At 42.2% G+C, this 16,723-nt stretch overlaps 1 protein-coding gene across 1 annotated transcript in view; it reads left to right on the forward strand.

The window, feature by feature from the left end:
- The first annotated feature begins 10,106 nt into the window (after window positions 1–10,106).
- Window positions 10,107–16,723, forward strand: part of pclob (piccolo presynaptic cytomatrix protein b) — a 57,458-nt gene continuing 50,841 nt past the window's right edge. Inside the window, exons 1-6 of the mRNA XM_076732472.1 lie at window positions 10,107–10,265; window positions 11,177–11,265; window positions 11,785–12,754; window positions 12,785–13,084; window positions 13,408–14,244; window positions 15,519–16,214. Coding sequence (XP_076588587.1) covers window positions 10,107–10,265; window positions 11,177–11,265; window positions 11,785–12,754; window positions 12,785–13,084; window positions 13,408–14,244; window positions 15,519–16,214 — 3,051 coding nt within the window. The remainder of the gene's footprint in view (window positions 10,266–11,176; window positions 11,266–11,784; window positions 12,755–12,784; window positions 13,085–13,407; window positions 14,245–15,518; window positions 16,215–16,723) is intronic.

A 16,723-nucleotide genomic window follows, 5' to 3' on the forward strand; every position in this document is an offset into this window, starting at 1 on the left:
TCAGTTGTGACACAGGCAATAGCTTGTCCTGCATATAAGGTCTGGACAGAGGCTGCAGGTTTACATTTGTTAGCAATAAACATGATCATGACACACACACACACACACACACACACACACACACACATAAACAGATAAGCACACAAAATACAGGGAATCTGATATAATATAGACATCAACACACTGTACACACAAGCAGTGTGTCAACATGTACTGTGTGTTATCTCGCTGACACAGCTGTCACTGAGGTACATTTTTTTTCCACTCAGCACTCAGTACATTCAATAACCAGCACAGAGAGGTTGGACTGACCCCAAGCTAAAAATAATTTTGGGCTCATGTCTATTTGTGTCCCACATTTACCTTCCAAAAGCATACACGGAACCCACACAACCTAATAAAAATTCAGCCCATTCATTCAACATGATTCACTGGGCTGCACGTGTGCATGAGCCACTCCACGATATCCCCTGCATGTATAAAAGATGCCTACCACCAATCATCCTGTGATGTTTCCCACAGCTCACATACCTCACAACACACAAGAGGCACAGAAAGCAGGCGAGGGAGTGAGAAAGATGGGAGGCGTAGATCATCTGGCTTTTTCCTACTGCTGATAGCCAGGGGAAAGCAGAGAAGAGAGAGTGAGTCAGTGAGAGAGAAAGTGTGAAGTGATTGAAGCAGTGACAAGGAAACAGAGAGAAAAAGGATAGAACAGAGGAACTTGTACCCGGGGAGGTGTGTGACGTTAAGCTCTGCACTCTCCTCACCTTTGGGTTTTTCCTCTCATGAGACCAAAATGTCTTTGAATTATATCGCTGCCTTATCCTGCAACCTTAACTCGAAGTCTGCAAAGAGAAGTGGGACAGGTGCCTGATGCCGGTGAGAAACACAGAGCCCTAAAACGCAGTGAAAGCAAACATGTAGATAGGTATAAATTAGTAATGCTGTTTATCACAGCTAAAAAATAACAACAGTTTGTTGTCATTGTCATGAGTTTTTGTTTTTTGGAACGCATTTCCAACAGAATGTCTGAATATATATCCATCTGTGCAACTTTCATCTGGGTGGATGTCTCTGGGTTTGCATGCATTAAAGTACGTTATGTTCAGTGGAAGTTATGCAGATGCCGTGAATGTGTGACGCATGAACGCTGTGTCATTAATCTGGGTGTAATCACTACATTTGTGTCCCCGTGGGGGTTGTTCTCTCCTCTAATCCGTCTCTTTATCCCTGCATCTTTCTCGTTACATCACTCTGACCTTTGCTCTGTGGCAGCTCCGACAGCTGGCCGAGGCTGTTCAACAACAAAAAGCACGTGCAGTCAATCAACACACCATATTGACTCTACGTGTTGGGGGAAAAATAGGAAGAGCAGAAGTCAGAAAGTGCAGCACTGGGCACAGAAGGCTACACCACAATACACGTTCTGTGGTTTCACTGGAGGATCACTTTCAAAAGCATGATTATATTATACAGCCATATGAAATATGAATGCTTTGAGCTCCACACTCATGCAACATAGTAGCAAGAATTCCTCTATACTATTACAGGAAATCCCAAAAGATTTTTATAGCTGTAGAAAAGCATGTATTGAATATTCAAGGTCTTGCATTTGAATAAGTAAGCAAATATTGAAGGGAACCAGCATATTTGCCTGTACTGGAGAGGGTTGGGTGATGACTGAGCTGCTCTACTCATCTTATCAATATGCCCAATTTGATATTCTGTCTCTCAGTGTGTCTATATTTATGTGTATGTGTGGACTTAATTTTTTCAGTCAATAAGCGGAACTGCCCTTGAGAGCGGAAGGGAATGTCGAGGATGTTTGGACATCTTTCTGTCTTCAAAATCAAAAAATAATAATCAAAAAGTAACTTTTGAAGGACAGTGATATTTTAATGGACATGACTGTGTAGCTTTGACCCACTGTAGAGAGGAGATAAGAGATGAGAAAAACAAAGCATGAGGCAACATTTTATCCAACGCTGAATTTGCCAGGCTCCCTGACTCAAAGCTGAATTGGGAGACGCTGCCTAAGGCTGCAAGGTACCGATAGATGTTCCAACAGCAAAGGCAGAATTTCTCCCACAGAAAAAATAAGGATTTATATGAGTGATCTAATTAAAAGCATTAAGCAGATTGTTCATCCCTTATGACATTTTCAGGGACATTCTTCAAAGCATCTTGTAGAACACTTATACTTTGTAAGTGATTAAGGTAGATTTGACTCAAATACACCACTGATTAACTCTCAGCTTTGCTTTCGCTGCCCAGCTCTTGCTACATAGACGACTACCGTAGAAAAGGCTGTCAAACACAATCTAATTTTGCATTATCTGCCTCAACAGTGCATAAAAAGACTTCATCAAATGTCTGCATTTGCAAATAATATGCGTACAAACCGGTTATGCCTGTATGTATTAAAGTGTTTTTAAAGATTTGCTTGAGTTACTTTTTCTCACTGTCCCTCAACCAAAGCAATTGTATGTGCAGCACCAGTCTGAGCTGACAGCATTTCATGATAACACAAACAAGTCAACTATGAAATTAATTCCCCCAATGGAAAGCTACTATTGCAAAGGTATTAGATACTGTATAATGTGTATCTTTGTCTGTAGCCTATTACAAATTCTCTGACATTGAAAATAAACTCTTTCAGTCGTGCTGCCTGTTTTTCCATATCTGAGGTCAGTTATGGCTCAGTATCTACAAAGGGGGGTATGCTTTTCTGTATTCTGTCATTATTATACTACGCTCATTCATTCTGAGAGAGCGTTTGCAACTCATCTAAAATACTGTATTCAGAATTTTGTAACAAAATTAAATTTGCATATGATTTTTCATGCACACTATGATGTAAAATGCAGTAAGCAACATCACTTCTTTACTTACTGTTCCTTACTCTACAAAGGCAATGTGCTATTTGCATTTCTGCTTTCCACTGTAATATCTCAATCATTTTAGGCTATCTGTGTATCTGTGCAGTCATTGCACATCACCAAAAGTTTCCATTTTTATGGCATTCTTGTCATTTAGAAGTTAACGGTAGACATGAGTCTTGTTTCAAGTCATATACATTTTTTCTCGTTTCAACGGCAATTATGAATGCATGCATTTGATGGAAGTGGATCATGTCACAGTCCTGAATGCAGACGAGCACTGTAAATAAATAAGATGGAAGCAGAGTAAATGCATACATGTGCCCTAGTTCTTTCTACCCTGGTTATATATCTGTATATCAAATGGTGCTGGTCGATAGTAATACCTATTTCAATAGACAAACATGGCAAGCACACTATGGCATTATATTATACAAACAGCTGCAGAGACTCTGGGAGAACATGAACAGGCCTCATGTTTTTGCACTGATCTACACCTGGTAATTGACTTTGTACTCACAATTTAGCAACCCAGCCTGCTTGCACTCAAGTGGGGGATTTGCTGTATCCAGGTGTGGGTGCATGACAGTTACACTTGAAACTGAGCTGCATAAACTTGAAAAATGATCCTGAAAATGGACTGTTCAAAGATTTTATGGGCCACTGTTTTCAGTGAATACATCAGGCACCAATAACATGGCAATGTGTGTGCATTATAGCAGCAGGCAGCTGGGAGCCTGTGGTTGGTGGTGAATATTTGATGAGAGAATGGATCCTCTCTCTGGGCAGGTTGAGTACAGTGTGCATACTCAATCGCACACATACACACACATGCAGGCCTACACATATGTACACACACACACCAAGTGGTGCAGTTTCTTTGCTGTGCCTCAGTCTCATGCCAAGCAGGTGCCAGTGAAGGTGATATAAGAGTATTCTGCATAACTCATGATGAAAAGCACACCAGAAAGCGATGCCTCCTGCTCTCCATGCTTTCCATCTTAGAAATCATTAGGACACACTCTCATGCACACATGCAAGGTCATCTTCTCTTTTTCACCAGTAGCTTTCAAGTGGCGAGAGAGGAATACTAAGAGAGAGTGAAAGACAAATATGTCCAGAAATTGAGCAATTACAACTGCACTTGCGCATTCATTCATATTAATCTCTGCCACACTATTTGTAGCATGCCACACTTAGAGGAATGTACCAGTATTTCTGGATGTTTTAGCCCATTTATTACAGGCTTGTGTGATTTTTTTTCTGTGACACTGCAGTGCACACTATCCAAATAAATGTGCACTTTCAACCGCATTAGCATACTTTAACATAGAGGGGGTAACAAATCTCTGACAACAGAACAATCACATGTTGTGTTCATTTTGATAGACTAAAGCAAGTTTCAAGCCTTTGCAAGTATTTTTCATGCTGTTGTGAATTGAACAGAAGCATTCTAGTGGTAAAAACCATGTGAAGTATGTTCGTTGTAACATGCTAAATGCTAAGTAGACTTGAGAAGTGTGAACCGTTTAAGATATCGGCCTAAATGAGCTGGTTCATAAATTGTTGCTCACACTGACTTAGTAATGAGAAGGTGAATATAGGAAAAGTGCATGCCTGTAAACCTTTAGTAACAATACCATTTAATTTGAAATTTGAATTTCTTGGAAAGCAAAATATGCACTATGGGCACAGTATCTTCCTTCTACCTGAATAAAGTTTGCCTCTGACACTGTACACTGGGTAGGCAGGAGTCTTCAGGTAGTCTAAAACCCCATCTTCTTTTACACCTCTTCAATTATATACAGCCTACTGTCTGGACCTCTACAGACATTCTGATGTCCATCTCTCTGCCAAACAGCAAACAATTCTGTTCACCAAACAGCAATACACCTTGCACTGCAGGTAGACAGTCATTGTACATCTGTCTATTCAGTGGTTAGGTGAATACATTTGGTCGGTTTCAGTGATTTTCTGTCACATGGTTAAAATTTGGACTCCACAGACGTCCCCTGCCATAAAAAGGAAGAAGAGAAGACAATGTGGATGTGTGCAATTTCCGTTTATTTTACATATTAGAAGCTACCGTACAAATATTAGATGTGTCTGATGCAAGAAAGACAGTGAGGACTTTGAAGTCGAGGCATTTGCCAGTTCTAAGAAAAGCTTACATTCGTGTCTACCTTCCTTTTCTATTTAAAGCATCATTGAGACTCCTTGTCAACTCCATTCCTGATCTAACATCTGCTGGTGATTCTCTCATCTTTATAGCATTTATCAATTCTGTGTCCTCATTTCCATTCTCAGACTAGATATATTTTTATCCTGCAGACTCTTTTCTATTTTCATTCGCTCCCATCCCTCTCTCCCTTTCCAGCCTGACTCTGATCAGCTGTGATTCCCTGCTCACTGATTTGCAGGGTTTGGGGGCGTGAACTGAGCTATCCTTCGAATTCTCCCATGACATGGCAGCAGAGGGAGGGGCTGGTGGACATAAGGATAGAGGAAGTAGCGATAAGCGTGCACTGATGTCTTGGGGACACTGTTTCTTTAAGAGTATTTTTAGTAGGCAGATAGCAGTGGTCACTGGTCAGGAAAAAAAGGCTGGGTGGCTTTAGAGACTTATGAAGTGTTCCAGCATGATGCTGAGTGAGGAAGGAAGAAGGCAAAGCAGAAACCATGCTCCCATGTGACACAGCAGACTGCCAAGGCTTGGTAACTCTACCTGCGTATCATGCGCATTCTAACACAATTAAGTTATCAGTCAGTCAATTACGTTGTTGGAACGTTTATAATGTGTGACAAAGTACTGGATTGAATCCGTCTATGAATGACCAGGTGTCCAATCGAAAAAAGGACCCATGATGAACCAACTTGTTTTTTTCCAATATGCTTTACTTCATGTTATTTAAGCGCCAATTAAAGACAATCGAAGTCAATATATTGCTCCTCATATTGTCTTAATTATATCATACAAAACAAAACAGCAGATCTCATTACACAAGCTCCACCTTGTCTTAAATGCCGTAGCTGAAACCCAGTTTTTCAAAAGTCAGCTATTCTGTGTTATCATTTTGGTGCATTCCACCAGTGTTTTGCCTCCACCTAGAGAGTAGTGTTGTGAGTCCATATTTTTCCTCTCCTCGGGGCAGATATGTAAATTTAATGACACTGGCAAAGTGTCTGTGATCAAGTTACTGTATAGATTACATGGTGACCCTGCCAAACACACAGGCACAGAGACCTAGAGACCTAGAGAGGACGGCCATACACCTCCATGCAGGTTACCGCTCCACACTGCTCCGGCCCTGCTCCAGAGAAAACCATGCCGGGAAAAAACTGCTTTGCCTTCCTCAAGGGTCAGCGCCACAGGTGTGTCTTTTTGCAAACTAGTACCAAAATACTTTAAAAAAAAAGACATTTGTAAGTGACTGTTTGGCTGTTGTTGTTGTGGAAGCTGCAGTCTCATCCATGGGAATTACAGCTGAGGGAGTTGGAAACTGCTCAGCAGCATTATGCTCCAGTGTGTCGGCTTAATTAAAATGAGAGCGAGATAAGTACTGCTTCTGAGCTCTGTTTGTTTGAATGTGTTTGTGCACGAGAGAGCCAGCTAGAGAGAGAGAGAGAGAGAGAGAGAGAGAAAGAAAGAGAGAGAGAGAGAGAGAGAGAGAGAGAGAGAGAGAGAGAGAGATGGGTGTGTGGGTGCTGGGATTGGGCTCGGCTGTACAGAGAAGAATACAAATGCTGGTTTAATGTGATGTCTTTCTAATGGTGTATGCCTGAGTGAGCAGAAAGGCAATGCTCACAGGGAAGAGAACCACAGAGGTACCTGGTCAAATGTCAGGCAGGACATGCCCTCATGTCTATATTGATGTTTGGAAAATGGAAATCAGGTATAAGTACATTAATAGCTAGCATTAATGGAGTCTGGGATTGTTTCTTGGCAGCAAAGTGACTTGATGGTATGCACTGCTAGCAAGCAGGTCCTGGGTTCAAACCCACAGGGGTTTCCTCCCACAGTCTTGCAGGATAGGTGCACTGCAAACTCAACTTCTAAAAGGTCTGTAGGTGTGAATGTATTTGTCTGTATGTGACCTGCGAGGGACTGGTGACCTGTCCAGGTTATAGCCCACCTCCCTATAGGCTTCAGACACCCGAACCTTGAACAGGATAGGTGTCTTCTCATGGAGATCAGCTTTCAATTTCAGCTATACAGCGTGTACTAGAGTTCCTTTGTGCTTCATTTGAATGTAAACTGGAAGCATACAAGGTCTTGGAGAAGCCCTCAGGCCTATCATTGAACAGCTAACACTGTTTGGTAACACTCGTCATCATTAATATTCAACCATTATGTCAAGGTCTGCCTTTTCTAGATGTGGATGCTAAATGTATAGCTTAACAGACAAAACTGTCTGACTTGAAAGGATGTGGAAAGAAGCATATCACTACAAGCTTCTGGTAAAATAAATGCGGGCCTTGTGTCCCAGTTGGGCTGCTAAATCACACCACACAGAGGGAAGCAGAGCAACTGTTGCTGTTCATCTTTTGAATTTCCTGCTGAGAATTCGGTCTGTTTTCTTGGGAATCTGCTTGAATGGAAAAGAATAATAAAAAGAAAGATAATAAAAAAGACCTTTGAAAGGAATTTTTTATCTCAGTCCCTCATGCAAATTTACTCACGACACATGTGGTAAAGCCAGACAAAGAAACCCGCAGGTGAAACATGTTTTAATACTCAAGCTTTCCAAAATGTTCCCCATGAGCATTGGGGTCTGTCTTTACGAATGAGTGATGCTGTTAAAGTCTGTGATGCTTCAGCTGTGTGAGTGCGGGATTTAAGTCCAGCCTGGCATTATCAGAGAGTGCGTGGGAGAAAAAAGGATGGTGACAGTGGAGATTGTAGTTATTGCATTTAAACTGACAAGCGGGGAGAGATCAAAAGAAAAGAACATGATGGTAGCGCATCTGGTGATTGCCTGCTGTCTTACTGTCTTACATAATATTGTTGACTGACAAACACGACTCACTTGCGGAGTGGGATGAAAACAGTTTAACAACATCAAAAACATTAATGTTAAACTGATTTTTTTTTCTTTGTTTGCTGGCATGTGCTTTAAGGTAGCAGGCCAAGGGACCACAGTTATGCATTCTTCTCATATATCCATCCATACAAAACATACACTTACATCTCCCACCAGATAATATTTAATAATAGCATGCATTGACATAAGTTCTGTTCTAATACTGTGTAAAAACAGAAAGAGGATCGTCACTTATTATGTCCACTGAAATTATTTTTACCACCAGATTGTGACGATGAGGTAAATATAAGTAGTCTAAGATTACTTAAAGGATTTCCGGCCCAACTAGGAGCCCACAGCAAAGCTACAGCCGATATCCCCAGATGGAGATTGTGCTGATGAATGTTTCCTGTGTGTGTATGTGCGTGTGTGTGTGTGTGTGTGTATGTGTGTCTGCAACGAAGCCAAATCTGGCACTTTCCAAAGAGACCATAGTGGTTGTGCTGCTCACACATCACGCATGACGTAACTCTTCCACACGCCCACACACCACTTGCTCTCCATCCGTCCCACACATCTCACTCACGCTTAGAACATACTGAATAGGAATTTAGCTACTGTGTGTCGTGTGTAAATTTGCATGTGAGCGTGGGGACATGTGTCAGTTGAAAAAGTCTAGATTACTGTTGAATTATCTTTCTTATGGCAGATGGGTGATCTATAGAGGTGAGAATTGTTTTTCTTTATTCTACTTTGTGGTTCATTACCCTCTTGCTCTTAAATCAAGATTTCTAAACCTCTAGATTGTATTTTGGAAATCAGTTAAATGAAGTGTAGAATGCAGATGTTTTATTTTAACACCCACAGGAGTATACAATGTGCTATGTTCACTGTATGAGCTTTCTTTAGCACAATTTTTAAGGGTTTCCTTTTCAAGAATCATGGTCAGTTCATGGTTGGACAGACGTCTCGGCACTCATCTGCCTTGAGTTGGAAGGAGAAAGGAAGAAAGCCAGAAAGCCAGCAAGTTTTTTCTTTATCACTGTGACGGCTGCACAGGATAAGATTCCCCAGATTGTCTCTTTGCATCACATCTGGTCTGGAGAAAAACTCTTGTGGAAGAAATGTCAGAATTAGAGGGCCAGCACAGGAAAAGGAGAAAGGTTACAAAGACTGAAGAGGTGCTTGGTGCTCACTTCCTATTACATACATGTCTATTAAGTATTCTATAACTAAAATGCAACCTTTAATTCAGGTCCAAGAGGAAATGTCTAGACGGCATATGCACATTGCAAGAATTGATGCACACTGAAGGATGGCATCTACTAAGAATGTACTTGCTAATGCTAAATAAGGCAACATGTGATTATCTGTAGACAGTGGATGCCCAGACATTTGCTTTACAAGCGTATTGACTGATGTCCAAAACTGGAAGCTATGTGGTTTATATCCAGCATACTGCATGGTGTTGCAGCTCTGGAGCAAGTCTATATGGGAAAAGTAATTAATTTTTTTTTCTATACAGACAAAGACAAAGAAATATAAAAGGGCATTTTAATGAGAATTCTGAGATGTAATGAGCTGTGCTGTGTGCGCGTACTTAGACTCGGTTGAAGGATGGATGATGTTTAAGATATATATGATGGAGATATCCTCTCCGTGTATGAGTGATAATATTTCTGGCTTCATCATCTGAGGTATAGACATCTTCATAAGGACAAAGGGGACATGGTCAGCTCATTTTCAGTGATGACCTGGCATGCAGCTGTATCTACATATGTGAAAACATGGATGTGAACATTGAGTGCTAAATACAAGAAAATAGGAGACAGAAGTGTTTACAATCAATCCATACATTAAATATAGCGTGCCTCATTAGTGCTGTGTGTAAATGTATGTCCAGTGTACGCTATAAAACAGAACATGATAGATGGTATTCAAAGTGAACTGAATACATCTGATTCTCCTCTCATGGCTCAGCACACTTGCAGCTGAAATCACATTATCTCTCTATACCACTCATGATCACTGCAGTGACATTTCAGATATGTCAACGGCCGCTGAGAAAAAGTGGATCACGCCATGCAGGAGGGTAAATCTTACGGGCTTCGCCGGTGATCACACGTGACTCCGGGGAAATAAATCGCCTTGTCCCCTTTAATTTCAATTTCCGTGCGTGATATATATTATGATCACCTGTCAGATGCGGCGCCTGCGCACTGGAATGGGAGGCGGAGTGGATGCTGATCGCTCTCTATCCGCTGCCCTGTGCCCTCCATCCCACGGCGATCAGACAGACACGGACAGGGGATATCCAGGAGGTTTGGTCGAGGATAGGGAGTCAGATCTGCTGTTAAAGAAGGTACATTTCCCTTCGGTTTCACTGGAATACCGCGCTGCACTGTTTGACATTGTGACCGTGGAGGGTGAAGGATGCTCGGCTGCAGGATGGGAGGAGATGAGTGGGGGGACACGGAGCGGATAACAGATGGCATTTCGGGAGATGACAGGGATTTTGCTGGGTTTCCTCGCTGATTTAGGCTGCTTTCAAATAATTCACGACTGTACAACATTTAGACTTCCGAAATCTTAACAAGCTCCTGGTCAAGGGCACACAAATAGGTGATAATGTGTTTTTTGTATTTTTTTGTATTTTGTATTTTGTAAGTCCGCTCAGCCGTGCGCTCGGAGCTGTCACCTCGTACCCTCTGCGGACTACCATGTTATCGGGTTTAGAGTGGTCCTGTGTAATGCTGCTTTTTGCATTTCGACAAAACGCTTGGGATACACCAGAGCCACTTCACCGCTTCTGGGTGAAGCACTGCTGCTAGTGGGCAGAGCGTAGTAGACGTGCAAATCCAGCTGTTAGATTACATATACAGACAAATACTCTTCACAGACTTGTACTGCATTTGATGTTGGAAAGTATTCACCTCTCATGCATTATTTGATGGGCCCCTACCCGGATGTGCCTGCAGTTTCTCCAGAGAGAGCGCTAGATGTCCTGTGTTTACTCGTCTTTGCTGCTGTAAAACATGTCCTGCGTGAGATTTCTCACTCGGTGCCTTTTGGGTGATGAATGAAGAAAAAACCGAGGATGTGATTGTAGCAGAGACATTCTTTGACAGTGGCAGAAAAAATAGTAATCTGGACCTTTGAGTCCTGCTCGAATGGTCATTTGAATTGGGCTTGTAGTATCCTGAGCGGTGTTGCTGTGTATTGTATGTCTGGCTGAAAGCGATCTCTGAGGTTTGTGTACGCTGTGATCAACAGAGCGGCTCTGACCCTGTCCATGGTCCTGAAAGCAACAGTCTGCGCGGAGTGAATCAAAGTGAGGCTGCATCATTGATGGCATTCTCCGTGTAGAGGCGACGATTGCTATGCAAATGATGATCGTTTCAGCCACGATGACAGTAAATTCTATTTGTCAGGCACTGTAGTGTGTCACCGGCGCTGTCACATTTACAGCGTATTCAAATGTAGAATTCCAGTGTTGTAAAATGTGCAGTTTACAGATTTAGGTAAAGACGCACCCCTCTAAACAGGAGCAGTTAACCACATGATATTATGTAACACGTTGATACTCTCCTAAGTAGAGTTATTAAAAATAACTTGATTACAAATTTGTCTCAATATGTAAAGAGAGAATCAAAAACCCACCTTAAATGGTGAATCATCGGTTGAATGATATTAGGTTTCCTCGGCATCTGCATGCTACTCATGCTGTGCTGTTGCAGCAGGTTTTGTTTACTAGACAATGTATTGGCTCAGACAGATACTGTAAATGTGGTTCACAAATTCTCACACTCTCTTTCATTATCCCTCCCTCTTGTCTTGTTCCCTGTCATCTCACACTTCCTCTCTTTTTCTCATGCATTTAGGAAGCCTGATGTAGATGCAGAGCCACAAGAGAGCCCAGGGAGCAGCAGCAGCAGCAGCAGTAGCGGCAGCAGTGGGGCTGTAGATGCCCTCTCCACAGCTCCGGCCCCAGCCCCCCCCCAGGCCTCTGCGGGAGAGCCAGGACAGAGAGGAGACAGCCCCTGCTCTGACTCTGACAGTCCTGTAGATTCCAGCTCCTGGGAGGAAGAGGAGGAGGAGGAGGAGGAGGACGAGGACGAGGAGGACGAAGAGGAGGGGGAGGAGGAAGACCCCACTATGTTCTCCTCCAAATTCCTTAGTGGGGCCAACCCCCTTAATGCTGTGTCCTCTGCTGTGAATAAGTTTGGTTTATTTGGAGATGATGGGGAGGCGAATAAAAATCAGAAATCACCTTCCCAGCAAGGGGGGAAGCCACCTGGAGGGCAGCAGCAAGGAGCAGGTCCTGAAAAAGGCCCTCAACAGCAGCAGGGACCCCAAAAAGCAAGCCAGGGCCCCCCTATGCAAAAGAGCCAGCCATCTCCTAAGCAAGGATCGCCACAGCTGCATGGGAATGGACAGGCTGGAGCCCCAAACAAGCCTGGTGACCAACAAGCTGCTCCAAAGGCAGGGACACAGCCTGAAGCCCAGCTTAAAGGAGAGCCACAAAAAATTCCACCTCATGGTTCACCTAAGCCCGGAGCTCAACAACAGATTCTGTCAAAAAGTGGAGCACAGCCAGAATCTCCAAAGGTGTCATCACAACAACAGGTTCCACCTAAGACAGGAATGCAAAAAGCACCCTCTAAGACTGGTGCACAGCAGCAAGAACCAGCAAAGACAGGGTTGCAAGAGTCCACAAAGACTGGGTCACAAAAAACTGGCTCACAGCAAGGGTCACCCAAAGTAGGACAGCAACAGCAGGGGTCACCAAGAATTGGACAGCAACAACAGGGCTCGCCTAAAGTGTCACAGCAGCAACAGGGTTCCCCTAAAGTTGCACAGCAACAACAGGGCTCATCAAAGGTGGGACAGCAACAGCAAGGCCTCAGGACTACTCCCCAGCAGCAGGACTCTAATACGCCTGGGCCTCAGCAACAAGGCCGTAAAGGATCTGGTGCACCTGGCCAGTCCCAGGCAGGGTCTTCATCACCGGGTGTAACCAAAGCTGGAACTCAGTCAAAAGCAGTAGCCAAGTCCCTTTGTCCAGTGTGTAAGACAACAGAACTTAACATGCATACCAAGGAACCACCGAACCATAAAACCTGTACACAGTGTAAAACTGAAGTGTGCAGCTTGTGTGGCTTCAGCCCTCCAGACTCTGACGTAAGTTGTGGCTTAGTATTTTGTTTGTGTATCATTTCTTTTCTATATTCTTATGTTTTATATTCATTTCTTTAACACATAGTATATTACAATAGATTTATTTTAAAATATACAACACCTTTCTCAGCCTGTCTTGAATCAAGATAAAATGAACAAGGAATCATTCAATAGCAAAAGTTGTTTGTAATGTAATGTCACTTAACTATTTTTGTGAACTGTTTATATGTTAGAAATTGCATGTTTAGGTTGTATTTCTCTCTTGTGCTTTGTGGGATTTAGTAATTCATCATTGTCAAAATGTATGTATCTTATTTTTTGTATAGGGCCGTGAGTGGCTTTGTCTTACCTGCCAGATACAGAGAGCTCAAGGAACTTCTGAACCACTGGGACCTTCCATGAAAAAGCCCACGCCCAAAAACATTTCTGCTACTCAAAACCAGACACCATCTCCTGCTGCACCTGTCAAAAAAGAGACATCAGTACCAGGTTCACCTCAGAAAACGCAGTCTACAGTGGCAAAAGCGCCAGCTAAGGATGAAGCTACTAAAGGGCCAGAAAGTCAAAAACAGGCCAGCCCAGCATCTGTTCAGAAAATGACACCTGAGACCCAGAGATCAGGGTCTCAAAAGGCAGACCAGGCTAGTAAAACTGCACGCAAGCAAAGTGGTGCCACCCCTGCTCCCCAGCAGGAATCAGGAGGTTTATTTGGCTTTGGTGGTACTAAAACTGAAGCTACAAAGCCAGTAACTGGGAAGATGTTTGGTTTTGGTTCCTCCATTTTCAGTTCTGCATCTACTTTGATAGCCTCAGCTGTTCAGGATGAGCCTAAAACCACACCACCAGTTTCTCCCAAAATGCAGTCTGCAAAGGAGTCACCTGCGGTCCAAAAGTCACTGCAAGACAAGAAACAAGAGCAACCCCAGCAAGCAAAGGCCCTTCCAGCAGGACAGGACAAAGTGGACAAAGCTGCATCGGAGACTCCCAAGGCTGCAGCAGCAGTCTCCCACAGTGTTCCTAGAGCAGGCCAATCTGCTTGTCCACTCTGTAACACGGTGCTAAACATTGGCTCAAAGGATCCTCCCAACTACAACACCTGCACTGAATGCAAAAGCACTGTGTGCAACCAATGTGGATTTAACCCCATGCCAAACATGAAAGAGGTAAGACACATGTGATATTGATTAAATAAACTAATAAATGCATGAATGAATGGAGAACTGAAGAATGGGAGGAAAATAGATTTCAAAATTGGATCTCAAAAAGTTTACATCACTATAAAATTTTATAGTTTCTGAGGGAAATTGATTTTATTTCCTGAGTGATCTGATTGGTCCTACAAAGCATGTCTGTTACATTAGTGCCTCTGTGTCATACAGTACTGCAACATCCTTATGATACTTGTGAATGAAGCTCTTTGAAGCTGTTAAATTCCCTTTTGATGTTCAGAGTGGCTGCTTTCATTTAATTGTTTGGAGTGTTATTCCCAAATTGTATAACTCATTTGACGACTAGATGACAAAGCAGCACTCATTTTCAAGGTACAGTTCAACTTATGATGGAGGCATATTTTAGAAATATTTTTCTTCTCATGAAATTACATTAACAGATGAATTAGACCAAACAGAGTATTTGTATTCTCTGTGCAGACCTGTTAGAATGCTCAGTCCTTGGACAGAAGCTGAAAAGTTTTTTCATTTTTATTCCATGTTTTATTCACAGTGTCTCCAGTCTCTAAAGTTTGAATGTTGTGTTTACAAACAGTGACCGACTATTTCTACATAGTATACCTATAAAAACTGTATGCAAAAATGCAAGTACACATACACACCACATGCACACACATATCTCATGGGGATTGACTTGTAGGGAATGCCACATACAGGATAAATAGGCATAGCATGTTCCAGGCTATCTGACACACAAAGGGTTTGACACTTGACTCTGTAATTCAATGCACAGTTAGTAGGCTACCTTGCCAAGGACAGTCCAAGGCTACGTAATCTTGTGATACTGCTTAAACTACTGGGTGAAAAGGTGCTCTGTGAAAGTGGATGTTTTATCATGTATAGTTTAAACCAATGAAACATAAATTTTTATCTTAAGCTTACTTAAAGCTTAAGCTTACTTTTGCACTTTTATGATAATAGAATTAGTTGATCAAATTTAGCTTTAAGCACATTTAACATGTTATGCAATTTTATTTAATACTCTTTTAGACAGTGGATGTTGAAAAAAGCACAAATAAGGTCAAAGCCGGGTGGTGTGTTTCTTATATTTTATTGAGATTACGCATGCCCCATCAAGTCCTGCCTTCAACTAAATTGACGATTCTTTTTATTCGTTTGGGTGTGTTTTTTAATTTAGAGCTTTCATTATGGTTTGTTATTATTGAGGCTTGTATTTGTATAATTTGTTTATTTGTTGTGTTCTTAAGGGAAAGGAGTGGCTTTGTCTAAACTGCCAGGTGAAACGGGCTGCTGGTGGAACTGAACCTCAGAAAGACACAACTTTACAAAAGACTTCTGCACCAGGCTCTCCTCAGAGGAAAGTATCTACACCAGCTGCACAACCCTCCAAGGGTGAAGCTGCTAAACAACCAGACAGTAACAGAAAGGCCAGCCCAGCCCCTGGTCAGAAAACACCACAGGAGAGCCAGAAGACAGGTCCTCAGAAAAAAACAGACCAGACAAGCCAAACTGCACAAAAGCAGGGAAATGCCACTTCAGCTACACAGCAAGAGTCAGGAGGGCTCTTTGGTTTTGGTGGTCCTAAAAGTCAGACCGATGCTGCAAAGCCTGCAGAGTCAGTGACTGGGAAGATGTTTGGTTTTGGTTCCTCCATTTTCAGTTCTGCATCCACTTTGATTTCCTCATCAGTTCAAGATGAGCCCAAAACTACACCACCAGTTTCTCCCAAAATGCCTGCTGCAAAGGAGTCCCAATCCCCCACTGCCAAGAAACTAGAACAGGAGAAGAAAGTCATTTCCAAAGCAGGCCAGTCTACCTGTCCTCTCTGTAAACTGGAACTCAACGTGGGCTCAAAAGATCCTCCCAACTACAACACGTGTACAGTGTGCAAAAACACTGTCTGTAACCAATGTGGGTTCAATCCCATGCCAAATGTTAAGGAGGTAAGATAATAAGAACACTGTAGATTGTGAAAAATGACTTCAACAATGATTGTTATGTACATTATGTCTTTTTCATATCATTTGATTGGGATGCTGTGTGAAACATAAATAAAACAGAATGTGATAATTTTCAAATGAAAACAGTACAAGATAATATTTGTCAACTTAACATCAACTTAATTGATTTTTGTAAATATGCGCTTATTCTGAATTTGATGCCGGCAATATATTTCAAACAAGTTGGGACAATGGCAACAACAGACTGGAAAAGTCCCAAACACCTGTTTGGGACATTCCACAGGTAAATAGGTTAATTGGTAACAGGTGATAGAATCATGATTGCGTATGAATGGGGCATCCTCAAAGTTCATTTGCAAATGATTGCATTCTGTGTTTATTAACATTTTATACAGCATCACATTTTTTGGGAATTGGGTTTACGATCAATGTATTGTTAGAGATAAAATACATTCCATTGTACAACAAGACTGATCTAAATTTTGCTCTAA

This window comes from Chaetodon auriga, chromosome 6, assembly GCF_051107435.1.
Source record: "Chaetodon auriga isolate fChaAug3 chromosome 6, fChaAug3.hap1, whole genome shotgun sequence".
NCBI lineage: Eukaryota > Metazoa > Chordata > Actinopteri > Chaetodontiformes > Chaetodontidae > Chaetodon > Chaetodon auriga.